The sequence below is a fragment of the Rana temporaria genome, chromosome 1 (assembly GCF_905171775.1).
Source record: "Rana temporaria chromosome 1, aRanTem1.1, whole genome shotgun sequence".
Taxonomy (NCBI): domain Eukaryota; kingdom Metazoa; phylum Chordata; class Amphibia; order Anura; family Ranidae; genus Rana; species Rana temporaria.
In genome coordinates, this window is record NC_053489.1 from 601889069 (window position 1) to 601901328 (window position 12260).

At 45.7% G+C, this 12260-nt stretch overlaps 1 protein-coding gene across 4 annotated transcripts in view; it reads left to right on the forward strand.

Moving 5' to 3' along the window:
- CCDC149 (coiled-coil domain containing 149) overlaps window positions 1-12260 on the forward strand; it is a 106220-nt gene that overhangs the window by 40005 nt on the left and 53955 nt on the right. For all 4 annotated transcript variants that reach the window (XM_040335176.1, XM_040335178.1, XM_040335177.1 and 1 more), the window contains exon 6: window positions 1841-2013. In XM_040335176.1, coding sequence (XP_040191110.1) covers window positions 1841-2013 — 173 coding nt within the window. The remainder of the gene's footprint in view (window positions 1-1840; window positions 2014-12260) is intronic.

A 12260-nucleotide genomic window follows, 5' to 3' on the forward strand; every position in this document is an offset into this window, starting at 1 on the left:
CTCCCTCCAACAGGAGCAAAGCTAAGGATTTTCTCTGCTTTTGATTTGAATTGCATTTTGAACTTTACATGACTCTAGAGAACCAGTGATCTAAAAAAAAGTTTTGTGTTTTTTTGCTGGCTGTGTGCCAGTGGGGAGCTTTCTTATATTTCCTGTGATGCATGAAAGTTAGAGAAGTGTTCCCATTGGAAGATTTCCTCTTACCTTCTGTTCTGGTAATTGTAAAATTTGCAATTTCCTATCATTTTCAGTCCCATAGACATTGGTTACCAAGACAGATATAGAAAGTTAATCCTCCCCAGAAGGGAAACGGATTGCAATCTAACACCTTTTTATATAGGTGTTTTAACCCTTTGCCTAAGGCAGGGGTGGCCAACCAGTGGCCCGGGGGCCACATGTGGCCCGCGGAGCCCTCTGATGTGGACCGCGACCTCCTGCTCTGGAATGGCGGATTGGCAAGCCCAGATCTCAGGTTGCCGACCCGTCATACCACAGCATCAGTGGTGTGAATGAAGCTGGTGGTAGAGGAAGAAAGTGGCTGTGGAGCAAAGCCCCATAAGCTGATGTTTCCTCTACAGCGCTGGCTTTTGCCACAGGTGGAGTCTATGGCAAAGTTCAGCTAACCCGCAGGATAGACACAGGTGCACTACGCTGCACCCGCAGTGTGGGTAAACCGCAGCACATCAGTGTGAAAGCAGTATTAGGCCCTTTTCACACAACCAGCCGGACCAAATGGGACCCTCAATTCACCTCTTCAGAGAGTCAGGTGTCCGTTTACGCCTGCCTACCTCCAATCCGAAAAACAGATGGGAATTCATCCCCTTCCATCAGGGCGGATCAGAGGAACTATAGAGTAGCCGTGACCTGTCATCCGCCCACTCCGCTCATTGTGGCCCGCGACTGGTTACGAAGTTGCCTAAGTGGCCCTCACTCTTCAAAAGGTTGGGCACCCTTTGCCTAAGGTTTGCCTGGAATTACACTTTGGAACTGAAACTGAATGACAAACATGGTTGTTCTATAGCAGGGGTGCCCAACCAGTGGCCCGCGGAGCCCTCTGATGTGGCCCGCGACCTCCTGCTCTCTGGTGGAATAGAATACTGTTATTAAAGGTCAGTTTATTACTAAAAAATCAGTGTATATATGGGCATATCTGTTCTGCAGTGGTTACTGGGCTGCTTTCAAACTGACCCGCAGATGCAGAGCAGTTTACCTGCGGGTTACCTGCACTGAGCCATAGACTTCTGTTATTACCTGTGAGTTTGGTGAGCGTTCTGAAAGTGTACCACACCTGCAAAATATAATAAACAAAGCCAAAGATACACTGCGTTGCACCCGCAGTGCATCAGTGTGAAAGCAGCCTGGGGCCCCTTTCACGATGTCAGTCCGACCCAATTTGAATCTCCATTCATCTCTAAGGAGTGGCAGATGTAAATGGACTTGTGTCCTACCTCCAATCCGTAGTAGGCTGTGTTCATGTCCTCCCTGCATATGCAGAGCGGACACAGACCTGCTATCCACCCGCTCTGCTCATTGAGGCCCATGACAGATTACCAAGTCGCTTAAGTGGCCCTCGTGCTTCAAAAGGTTGGACACCCCTGTTCTATAGCTTGTTATATTCCATTTTTTTAATTCTTTGCATTTGCAATGCAAGTCTTGTATTGGAGAAAGGCAGATTTCATCTACTGTATTATATGCATACTAAATGTCATATTTTGTTTTCTTTAGTTTGGTACATGAATTCTTCAGCAAGAATAATGCAGCCCCTTTTAGCATTATTCTTTGCCATTTTGCACTTGCTTCTATAGAATTTTGGCCTGCCTAATCGGGATTCCTTTTCTAGATAGAAGCTCTGGAACACGACCTCAGAGCTGCACTGGACGAGCTCCAAGACGTGAAGCAAGAACGCTCGTTCTTTCAGGATAAAGCGGACAGGTTGAACCAAGAACTTAACCATGTTCTAGGTGGTGATGAAAAGAGGATCATTGATGTGGATGCACTGTGCATGGAGAACAGGTGGGTCTGTGTGTGGTTCTGGAGTCTCCGACATTCAGGGCCATGAATTATGAGGCGAGATTAAGGCAAATGAATGTTTTGTCTTAGTGTTGAGACAGCAACATAAAGATGAAAACTCAGAACTAAGATCGTATGGCTGACCATATGCTCCATTTATATCAACATATGCTTTGTGGGAGTTAATGTTGTCGCAGGCAATGGGCTGTTAAGCCACATATATTACATGTCTGGTTTGTTTTTGTTCTTTTTACTCTTGTAGTCCCATCCATTATCTACTTCCTAATTAAGTGCTCAATTCCTATTCAATTTACTTTTTTTTTTTTAACCACTTAAGCCCCGGACCAAAATGCTGCCTAAAGACCCAAGGTGTTTTTACAGTTCGGGACTGCGTCGCTTTAACAGACAATTGCGCGGTCATGCGACGTGGCCCCCAAACAAAATTGGCGTCCTTTTTTTCCCCACAAATAGAGCTTTCTTTTGGTGGTATTTGATCACCTCTGCGGTTTTTATTTTTTGTGCTATAAACAAAAATAAAGCGACAATTTTGAAAAAAATGCAATATTTTTTACTTTTTGTTATAATAAATATCCCCCAAAAACATATATAAAAACATTTTATATATGTTTTTAGGGGATATTTATTACAGCAAAAAGTAAAAAATATTGCATTTTTTTCAAAATTGTCGCTCTATTTTTCGTGAGCGCGCAATTGTCTGTTAAAGTGACGCAGTGCCGAATTGTAAAAACGCCTTTGGGCATTTAGCAGCATATTGGTCCGGGGCTTAAGTGGTTTGAAAGGATGAGAGTGGGTTTACATCCACTTTAAGAAACAAATCTTAACTGAAGATGAAATCAAAGCTTTATTGTGTAAAAAAATATTTTCTACAGCATATATGTCTTGGGCAAAGTGACAGTGTCTCCAGATAGCTCACCTCCCCAGCAATGTATGCTCAGTGGTCCATGTTCCTTCACTGCTGCGACACCTACATTCCAAAATGTCACTCCCTCGCCCCCACACTAGTTTTCAGGACTGGCGACTGGCTACTTGAGCCAGAACAAGGTCACATAGGGGAGGTCATATGTTCTCCCATACCCAAAGCCTCACTCCAGTAAAGCAACATAGTGTGGGCTCTGACAGAGTGAGTATACCTTGCTGTGGCCTGGGCCATCAAGGGGCACGGAAACTTTAAATCAAAACGTTATCATTCTCTCATTACTTATTTGCTGACCTGGAAAAAGCATAGGCATATAAAGATGTGGGACACCCAATATGCAGCGAAGTAAAAAAACAAGGATAAAGCATATACCTTCAAAACCCAAGACATCAATGATAGCTTCCAATAGTTTTATGATGACGGGTATCTTTTATAATTAACTTGACTGAAACATGCTAAGGAATTTACGGCTAAACTTAAAGTGGAGTTTCCATCCCAAAATTTTTTTTTCATTATTGTGCTTCATTAGACCTTAAAAAGTTTAAAAAATAATAATTTTTTTTTTACTCATCTGGAAATGCCTGTTGCTATGCGGTCCCACGAAATCTGCCTTTGAAACCACCTAGGATTCTGACATCTCCCTCTAATGCTCCTGGGAAATGTGTGTTATCATTTCCCAGGATGCAGTGCGCTGTCCAATTATCACTCCCCATCCAAGACTACCAGGAAGTAAGTGCTTGTAGGCTTCACAATGCCCACAAGCAAAATGACAATGGTGTAGACATAGTTTTATAAACTAACTTTTTTGAATATCTATGCGGATCGGCGGCGGATTGTAAAATAGTAAGTGACCGTTTCTTTTTTTTATAAAAACGCAGGATAAAAGGACATACATTTAAAAAATGCTAATTGTGGTTGGAACTGAATAGAAGCTATGCTGACTTCCTTCAGAAAATGATGGATGTCTGTTGGGTCAGTACTTGCTTAGTCATGTTTGCAGCTAATGAAGGTAGAGGAGAACTCCTGGTCAGCGTATGTTTTACAATGCCTCAAAACTAGACTGGGGCTGTTACAGAGAAAGATTTGTCTTTAACCACTTCCCGACCGCCGCATGTAAATGTACATCCACAGTATGGCACGTACAGGCTAGTGCCTGAGATATGTAAATAACCTGTCATTCACAGCAAAGGGGGAAGAACGGACAAAAGTTTTCTCCTGTTTGTCCATTTATCTGACTGAAAAAAGAAAAGAGGATTGCTCAGAACTGGATTAAGTCTTTGTGGCAAGACTGGGCACAGATGATAGGAAATCTTATACACTACATTGTTACAGCAAAAAAAATGTAGGGTTTACATCCACTTTAAACTTTTTACATGTTTAGCTAGGAAGCCTGGACTGTGAGAAATATGTAAGCTACCATTGCCAACCTCCTTATACTAATTGCCTGTCTTTTTCTGAATTCCTTACAGGCAGTTCCTGGGTTACAAATAGGTTCTGTAGGTTTGTTCTTAAAGTGTACCTAAGTCAGTAAATTAAGTCCTGCTAGATCACTTCGGCTGACCCTTTTTTGCAGGTTTAGTTATGTAAAATATTACAAAGAAGTGCCTATACTGTTTAAAATCCAGTAATACACTGTCTCACCCTGCTCTGCACATGCTCAGTTGCTCTCCATTTTTAGCCGCTGCTGAATTTGTAGAGGCCGATTTTCTGACAGCTTTAAGGGATTGTTAAGCATTCTATGCATTAAGATAAAAAAAACCTTCTGTGTGCAGCAGCCCCCCTAATACTTACCTGAGCCCATCTTTATTAAGCAATGTTGCAGCAGTGTCTAGGCTGCCCGGGACTCCCCTCATTGGCTGAGACAGAAGTGGGGCTTGATTGGCTCCAGCTGCTGTCAATTTCAAATTATTCAGCCAATCAGGAGAGAGAGAGGGTGGGGCCGGGTCACGGCTCTGTGTCTGAATGGGCGCAGTGAGCTGTGACTCGGCTCGGGTGCCCCCATATCAACAAGAGGAAGGGGCCTGGAGCACAGAAGAGGAGGATCTGGGCAGCAAATAGAAGAATAGCACTCACATTGCCAACATCCGTAAATAATGAGGATCTGGGCAGCTCTGTGCAAATCCAACTGCAAAGAGCAGTTATTAAAAATGTGTTTTTTTATGTTAGTAAAAAAAACAAGACTTTACAATAATTTTTTAGTGGAAATAAACCCTCTTGTCCTTTACAGCAAATTAATCTGCTTCTGGTTAATCTGCAACTGCCATTGTGCTGCACAACTGATCAGTTATGACACCAGCCATTTGATGGTTTGGCAGTTTGGTTAAAGGGTTTGTAAAGGAAATTTTTTCTTTATCTTAATAGCTTCATTTACCTTAATGCAGTGCTGTTTTCATGTCCTCATTGTTCATGTTTGCTCTCAAGTTGCTGTAATTCTTCTCTGATCTCCACACTTCCTGGTTGTCTGTTTTCTGATAACCACAGTACTGAGAGCTTTCTCTCTGTGGTCACTAATCAAGGAGGTGTGATTACTGTGTGTCTAAAACCCCTCGGCACCAATCAGTTTCGTTTTCCAAACCATCACTGCCCTGTATGCCTCCTTGTGCTCTGTACAGCACAGAGGCAGGAAACAACAGCCAAAACGAAACTAGAAACTACAGGTACATTATATGATTGATTTTTATCCATTTTTTATCGTTTTTAAAAAGAATCAGTTAACTATTATGTCTCTATACCCTGTAAACTGTCATTTTAGCAAAAAAAAATGTTTTATTTACAACTCCTTTAACCACTTAAGGACCGGACCAATATGCTGCTAAATGCCCAAAGGCGTTTTTACAATTCGGCACTGCGTCGCTTTAACAGACAATTGCGCGCTCGTGCGACGTGGCTCCCAAACAAAATTGGCGGCCTTTTTTCCCCACAAATAGAGCTTTCTTTTGGTGGTATTTGATTACCTCTGCGGTTTTTATTTTTTGCGCTATAAACAAAAATAGAGCGATAATTTTGAAAAAAATGCAATATTTTTTACTTTTTGCTATAATAAATATCCCCCAAAAACATATATAAAAATATTTTTTTCCCTCAGTTTAGGCCAATACGTATTCTACCTAGTTTTGGTAAAAAAAATCGCAATAAGCGTTTATCGGTTGGTTTGCGCAAAATTTATAGCGTTTACAAAATAGGGGATAGTTTTATTGCATTTTTATTAATTATTTTTTTTTTTACTACTATTGGCGGCGATCAGCGATTTTTTTTTTTTTCGCGACTGCGACATTATGGCGGACACTTCGGACAATTTTGACACATTTTTGGGACCATTGTCATTTTCACAGCAAAAAGTGCTATACAATTGCATTGTTTATTGTGAAAATGACAGTTGCAGTTTGGGAGTTAACCACAGGGGGCGCTGTAGGAGTTAGGGTTCACCTAGTGTGTGTTTACAACTGTAGGGGGGTGTGGCTGTAGGACTGACATCGATCGAGTCTCCCTATAAAAGGGATCACTCGATCGATGCAGCGCCATAGTAAAGCACGGGGAAGCCGTGTTTACATACAGCTCTCCCCGTTCTTCAGCTCCGGGGAGCGATCGCGACGGAGCGGCTATAAACTCCTCGCTCCCCGCGGGAATCCGACCGCCGCATGTAGCGCGAGGGGGGTCCCGATCGGACCCCCGACCCGCGGAAAGGCAAGGACGTACCTGTACGCCCATTTGCCTGTACGTGCCATTCTGTGGACGTACATATACATGCGGCGGTCGGGAAGTGGTTAAGGACACAAGCAAATGTGACAGTTGCCAATCCCGGCATTCCAGGGATGTAACATTTTTTTTTTTTTTTTTTGCCGTTATATCGATGGATTTAATTTCACTTTATGATTTGGTGGTGGAGCTCTGGTCTTCAGCAAAATAGCAGCCTCCACCAAGAGCAAAGGGGAGCAATGCTGGAGGCAATTTACATCACACACACATTTTGGTAACATAATTGTTAATATGGAATGGATGTGCCTTGCTAAAGAACATAATTTTTATATCAACCTGTTATGGGTGAAGTTCCACTTTAAGTTGAATTTGTATGCAAGTTGGAACAAGTACCTTTTTTTATTAAGTGCAACTCCAGCCAAAAATGATTTCTGTTTTTTTGGATCACATACAAAAAGGTACCTTGTAACATTTTTGTTTTGCTGCCTGTGCCTCTCTTCAGAAGATTTCAATTTTGGGTTTTTGTGGAAACAAGGATTGGTGATAAAGCTTCAATGGAGACATCTTTTTCTCATGATAACTTATACAGAAGTGAATTTCCCTTCCTAGGGGTAGATTTCCTCTCACTTCCTGTTGTCTCTCTTTGTAAATATGACTTGTATGCAAGTCGGATGTTTGTAACTTGGGGACTGCCTGTACTTTATCAGTCAATGACTTAGGAAGGCATGCAGTTTAGGAAGGACAGAGTGACGTCAGAACTCCTAAGTTAAGTACCATCTTTATGGTTGGTGACCTAGAAAGTACTGAAACCACTGAATCAGCATGACAGCAAAGGTAAAGAGCATTTCTTTATCGTACATCACGGGACACAGAGAAGCGTAGTAATTACTATGTGGGTTATAGAGAGTACCTTCAGGTGTGGACACTGGCACGCCCTTAAGGCAAGAAGTTCCCTCCCCTATATAACCCCTCCCATACCGGGAGTGCCTCAGTTTTTTGCCAGTGTCTAAGGTGTTGGTCACGAGTGAACATGTGCTCCAAGGAGCTCCACTGGAGGGATCCATATTGGATGTAAAAAGCCTCCATGAAATCCGGATCCGTCCAAAGTGCTTCTGAGCCAAAGTGGACGGTACCCGGGCCCCGGTTAAGAAGAACGGGGTTTGGCCTGTAATGCTTCTCTTTGAGAGCTGGATCCTGGTTATTCAGTACTTTGGTCAATTTCCTAATACCAAAAGTTTACTGACAGGGTGCGATATGGGTCCAGGGGTGTGGTGTTCCTGTCCATGGACCCCGGTCCCTGAAGGTCTATAGACGCTGCTCTCCGTGATGGGTGAAGATTGGACTGTCTGTTATGCAGAGTCCTGCAGCGTTGGATCAGGTAAGTGAAGGTGCTTCAGGACTTGGTCCTAGGAGTAACCTTCCTTTATTTGAGCCATTATGTTTGCCTAAAGCTAACTGTCTGTGCTTCTCCTATATGGTCCTGTGTGTTGTGGGGAGGAGGGGTATCTCTAGTCAGGTAGTTGGCCCCTCCTGTGCAGGTTAAAAGCAGAGAAAAGTTGTCCAAAATGTTTGGCTTCACTTGGCTTACCTGGTTCTCACATGGAGCTGTGGGTTCCATCCTCATGCATGGCGCGTAGCGTCATGCGCGCGCGACATTGATGTGTCTTAGGCGCACGCGCGCGCACAAATGAAATTTTTGTCCGATGCGCACGAATGTGCGCGGCGTGCTCCGTGAGATGCGTGTGACGACATGTGCGCGCGTGCGGCTACGTGTGCGCGCGTAGCCTCGTGGTGCACGCCTAACAGCGGCGCGCGCGTGCGCATGCGCGCAGGGGGTCTATCTCAGCTGTTCTCTATGAGACTTGAGATTACAGGACAGAGCAGGTCAGGTGATACACCTAGTCCTTATATGCTCCAGTCCACCTAACTGGTTCTGGCTGACGGTGGACACAGAGATCTTGTGCACATACTTCAGTATTTAGTACTGGTGGTGGACAGTGACATTTGCTTAAGGCGCATAGTGGGCTCTGCACCTTGCCAACCATCAAATAGCAGCGTCAGTGCTGGTCTATAGGTTCGCAAGTAGTTGCAACTATTGTGAGAACCTCAGCTTTATCATGGCTAAAGGCTCAGGGACTAGAAGCAAAAAAGCAAAGGGATCGCCATCTGGCTCAGAGGATCTCGGGCATGCTCCTGCGGCTGCTTCCTCTCCTGAAAAATTGAAGGAGGCCCAGGGTGAACCATCAGGGCTGTCAGATGCCTGTTCTGCCCTTGTCCCACTTGCTCCAGTTTTTGTGACACAGGAGGCTCTGGCCTCAGCTATGGGGGGTCTGGAGCAGAGATTAGCGACCTTGATTGCATCCTCTCTCTCAAGGGAAAAACGCACAAGGTCCCCCTCTCCCTCTGAGGAGTCCCTCGATTTGGGGCATGCATCCTCAGAAGAGGTTGATTTACCCTCTGGAGATCTGGCAGAAGGTCAGCTGGAAGTAGTGGACTCTGAGGATTCCACTTTGGGAGAACCCTTTTCGGCATCGCAATCCGAAAAATTGTTGGTCCAGTCCCTCACTGAGATGGTCCGTTCGGCCTTCAAGTTGCCACTTTCAGAACCAGCTTCAAGTGCAGTCTCATCTTTAGGCTCCTTAAAAGCTCCTCAAGCTAATTATTCCTTCCCGGTTCACCCCCTGCTGGAAGGGCTTATCTACAAGGATTGGGAACATCCAGATAGATATTTTCTTCCTCCTAAGAAGTTTTCGGTTTTATACCCCATGGAGGAACAATTCACTAAAAAATGGGGCATCCCCAAGGTTGACGCAGCTGTGTCCTGCGTAAACAAATCTTTGACCTGTCCAGTAGACAATGTTCTGGTATTCAAAGATCCGACAGACAAGAGATTAGAGACTTTATTAAAAACCTCTTTTGCTTCGGCGAGAGGAATAACCCAGCCTGCAATTGCGGCTATTGGGATTTGCCAGGCCTTGAAGGACCAGTTTAAAGGGGTCTTAAAGGAATTGCCGGCACAACAGGCCCAGAATTTGGCTGAGTTTCCCAGAGCATTATGTTTTGCCATAGATGCTATTAAGGACTCCATTCAGCAGTCCTCACGTCTCACTCTCTCGCTAGTTCATATGCGCAGGTTACTCTGGCTGAAGAACTGGTCTGCTGAAGCCCCGTGTAAAAAATTACTGGCGGGGTTTCCCTTTCATGGAGAGCGTTTGTTTGGGGAAGATCTGGATGCTTACATTCAGAAAATTTCCAGTGGCAAAAGTACACTGTTGCCAGTAAAGAAAAGGTTTAGGGGTCCCCCCTCCTTTAAGCGATCCTCCTCTCCTATCCCTAGTACTTCCGGTACCAGGCAGTTCCGACGGCCTCCTGGACGATTCAATGCAGGTGGGAAGCCACAGGGCCAGCCTCAGGCTTCCAAAAAACCTTGGAACCGTAAGCCACAGGCCAAGCCAGCAACTAAGTCAGCATTATGAAGGTTCTCCCCCACTCAGCCGGGTGGGGGGAAGACTTCAGCTGTTTGCAGAGGCTTGGCTAGACAGGATCCAAGACAGGTGGGTCCTCTCTACGGTCCCCGGGGGCTACAAGCTGGAGTTGAGCGAATTTCCTCCACCGCGCTTCTTAACCTCGAACGTCCCAAAGGACCTCGGCAAAAGAAGGTCCTTAGCATTGGCCTTAGATCATCTGTTATCCCAAGGGGTAATCAGAGAGCTGCCAGTGGAAGAACAAGGTTTGGGGTTTTATTCCAATCTCTTCACCGTCCCCAAACCAAACGGGGATGTAAGACCCATCCTGGACCTCAAGGCCTTAAACAAGTTCCTAAGGGTCCAATCATTCCGGATGGAATCGATCAGGTCAGTGGTGGCCTCCCTGCAAGGAGGGGAACTACTAGCGTCCATCGATATAAAGGACGCATACTTGCACGTTCCTATCTTTCTCGACCATCAGAAGCTGCTTCGCTTCGTGGTAAATCAGCGCCACTTCCAATTCGTGGCCTTACCTTTTGGTCTGGCCACCGCTCCTCGTGTTTTCACGAAAGTATTGGCTCCACTGTTAGCCTATCTAAGGTCTCAAGGCATATCCATAGTAGCCCATCTAGACGACCTATTGGTAGTAGACCGGTCAGTGGCCGATCTAAACTCAGCGGTACACAGAACCGTAAAATTTCTGGAATCCCATGGGTTGGGTTCTCAACCTGGACAAGTCAGCCTTAATGCCTGTGCAAAGGCTCGAATATTTGGGTCTACTCATAGACACAAAGCTAAAAAGGGTCTTCCTGCCCCAAAGGAAGTTCGAGGCTTTAAGAGAACTAGTTCAACTAGTCAAAGCAAAGCGTCAGCCTCCCATTCGCCTCTGTATGAGGTTACTGGGAAAGATGGTAGCCTCGTTCGAGGCCGTCCCATTTGCGCAGTTCCACTCAAGGGAGCTTCAACATGCCATTCTGTCCGCTTGGAACAAAAAGGTTCAAGCCTTGGATCTCCCTATGTCTCTCTCCCGGTCAGTCCGGCAGAGCCTTTGTTGGTGGCTGGTTCCCCGGAACCTGCTAAAGGGGAAGTCCTTTGTTCCCGTGACATGGCAGGTTGTGACCACGGACGCCAGTCTGCTAGGCTGGGGTGCAGTCCTGGGAGGTTTGTCTCTCCAGGGGAAATGGTCAGCCTCCGAGAGGTCTCTACCCATAAATCTGCTGGAAATTCGAGCAGTCTATCTAGCCCTGTCAGCTTGGTCAGACAGGTTGAAGGGTCTTCCGGTCAGGATTCAATCAGACAATGTCACTGCCGTGGCATACATAAATCACCAGGGGGGCACAAGAAGTCGTGCAGCCCAAAGAGAGGTGAATCGAATCCTGACCTGGGCAGAGAAATATGTCCCATGCATTTCTGCAGTGTTCATTCCGGGAATAGACAATTGGCGAGCAGACTACCTAAGCCGCCAACAGGTGCTTCCAGGGGAATGGACTCTTCACCCCGACATCTTCCAGAGCATTTGTCAGAGGTGGGGAACACCAGATGTCGATCTCTTTGCATCGAGGTTCAATGCAAGGGTGGGCAACTTTCTGTCCCGGACAAGGGATCCACTTGCTTACGGCACGGATGCACTGGTGTTCCCATGGGACCAGTTCTCCCTAATGTATGCGTTTCCTCCGCTGCAATTATTACCCCGTCTTCTTCGCAGGGTAAAGTCGGAAGGAAGACCAGTGATTCTGGTGGCTCCAGCGTGGCCCAGAAGGGCCTGGTTCGCGGACATTGTAAGGATGTCCGTGGGGCAACCGTGGTCCCTTCCGCTTCGGCCAGACCTATTGTCCCAGGGGCCAATATTCCATCCTTCCTTACCGTCTCTCAATTTGACGGTTTGGCTATTGAGTCCCATATCTTAAAGAAAAGGGGTCTCTCTAATGCGGTGGCATCTACTTTGATTAATGCCAGAAAACCGGCATCCAGACTTATCTATTACCGAGTTTGGAAATCTTATGTGGCCTGGTGCGAGACCAGGGGTTGGCATCCCCGGAGGTATCTCATTGGCAGAATTCTGGAGTTTCTGCAGTTAGGGGCAGACATGAAGTTGGCCCTAAGCACCATTAAGGGCCAGATCTCGGCCTTATCGATTTTTTTTCCAAAGG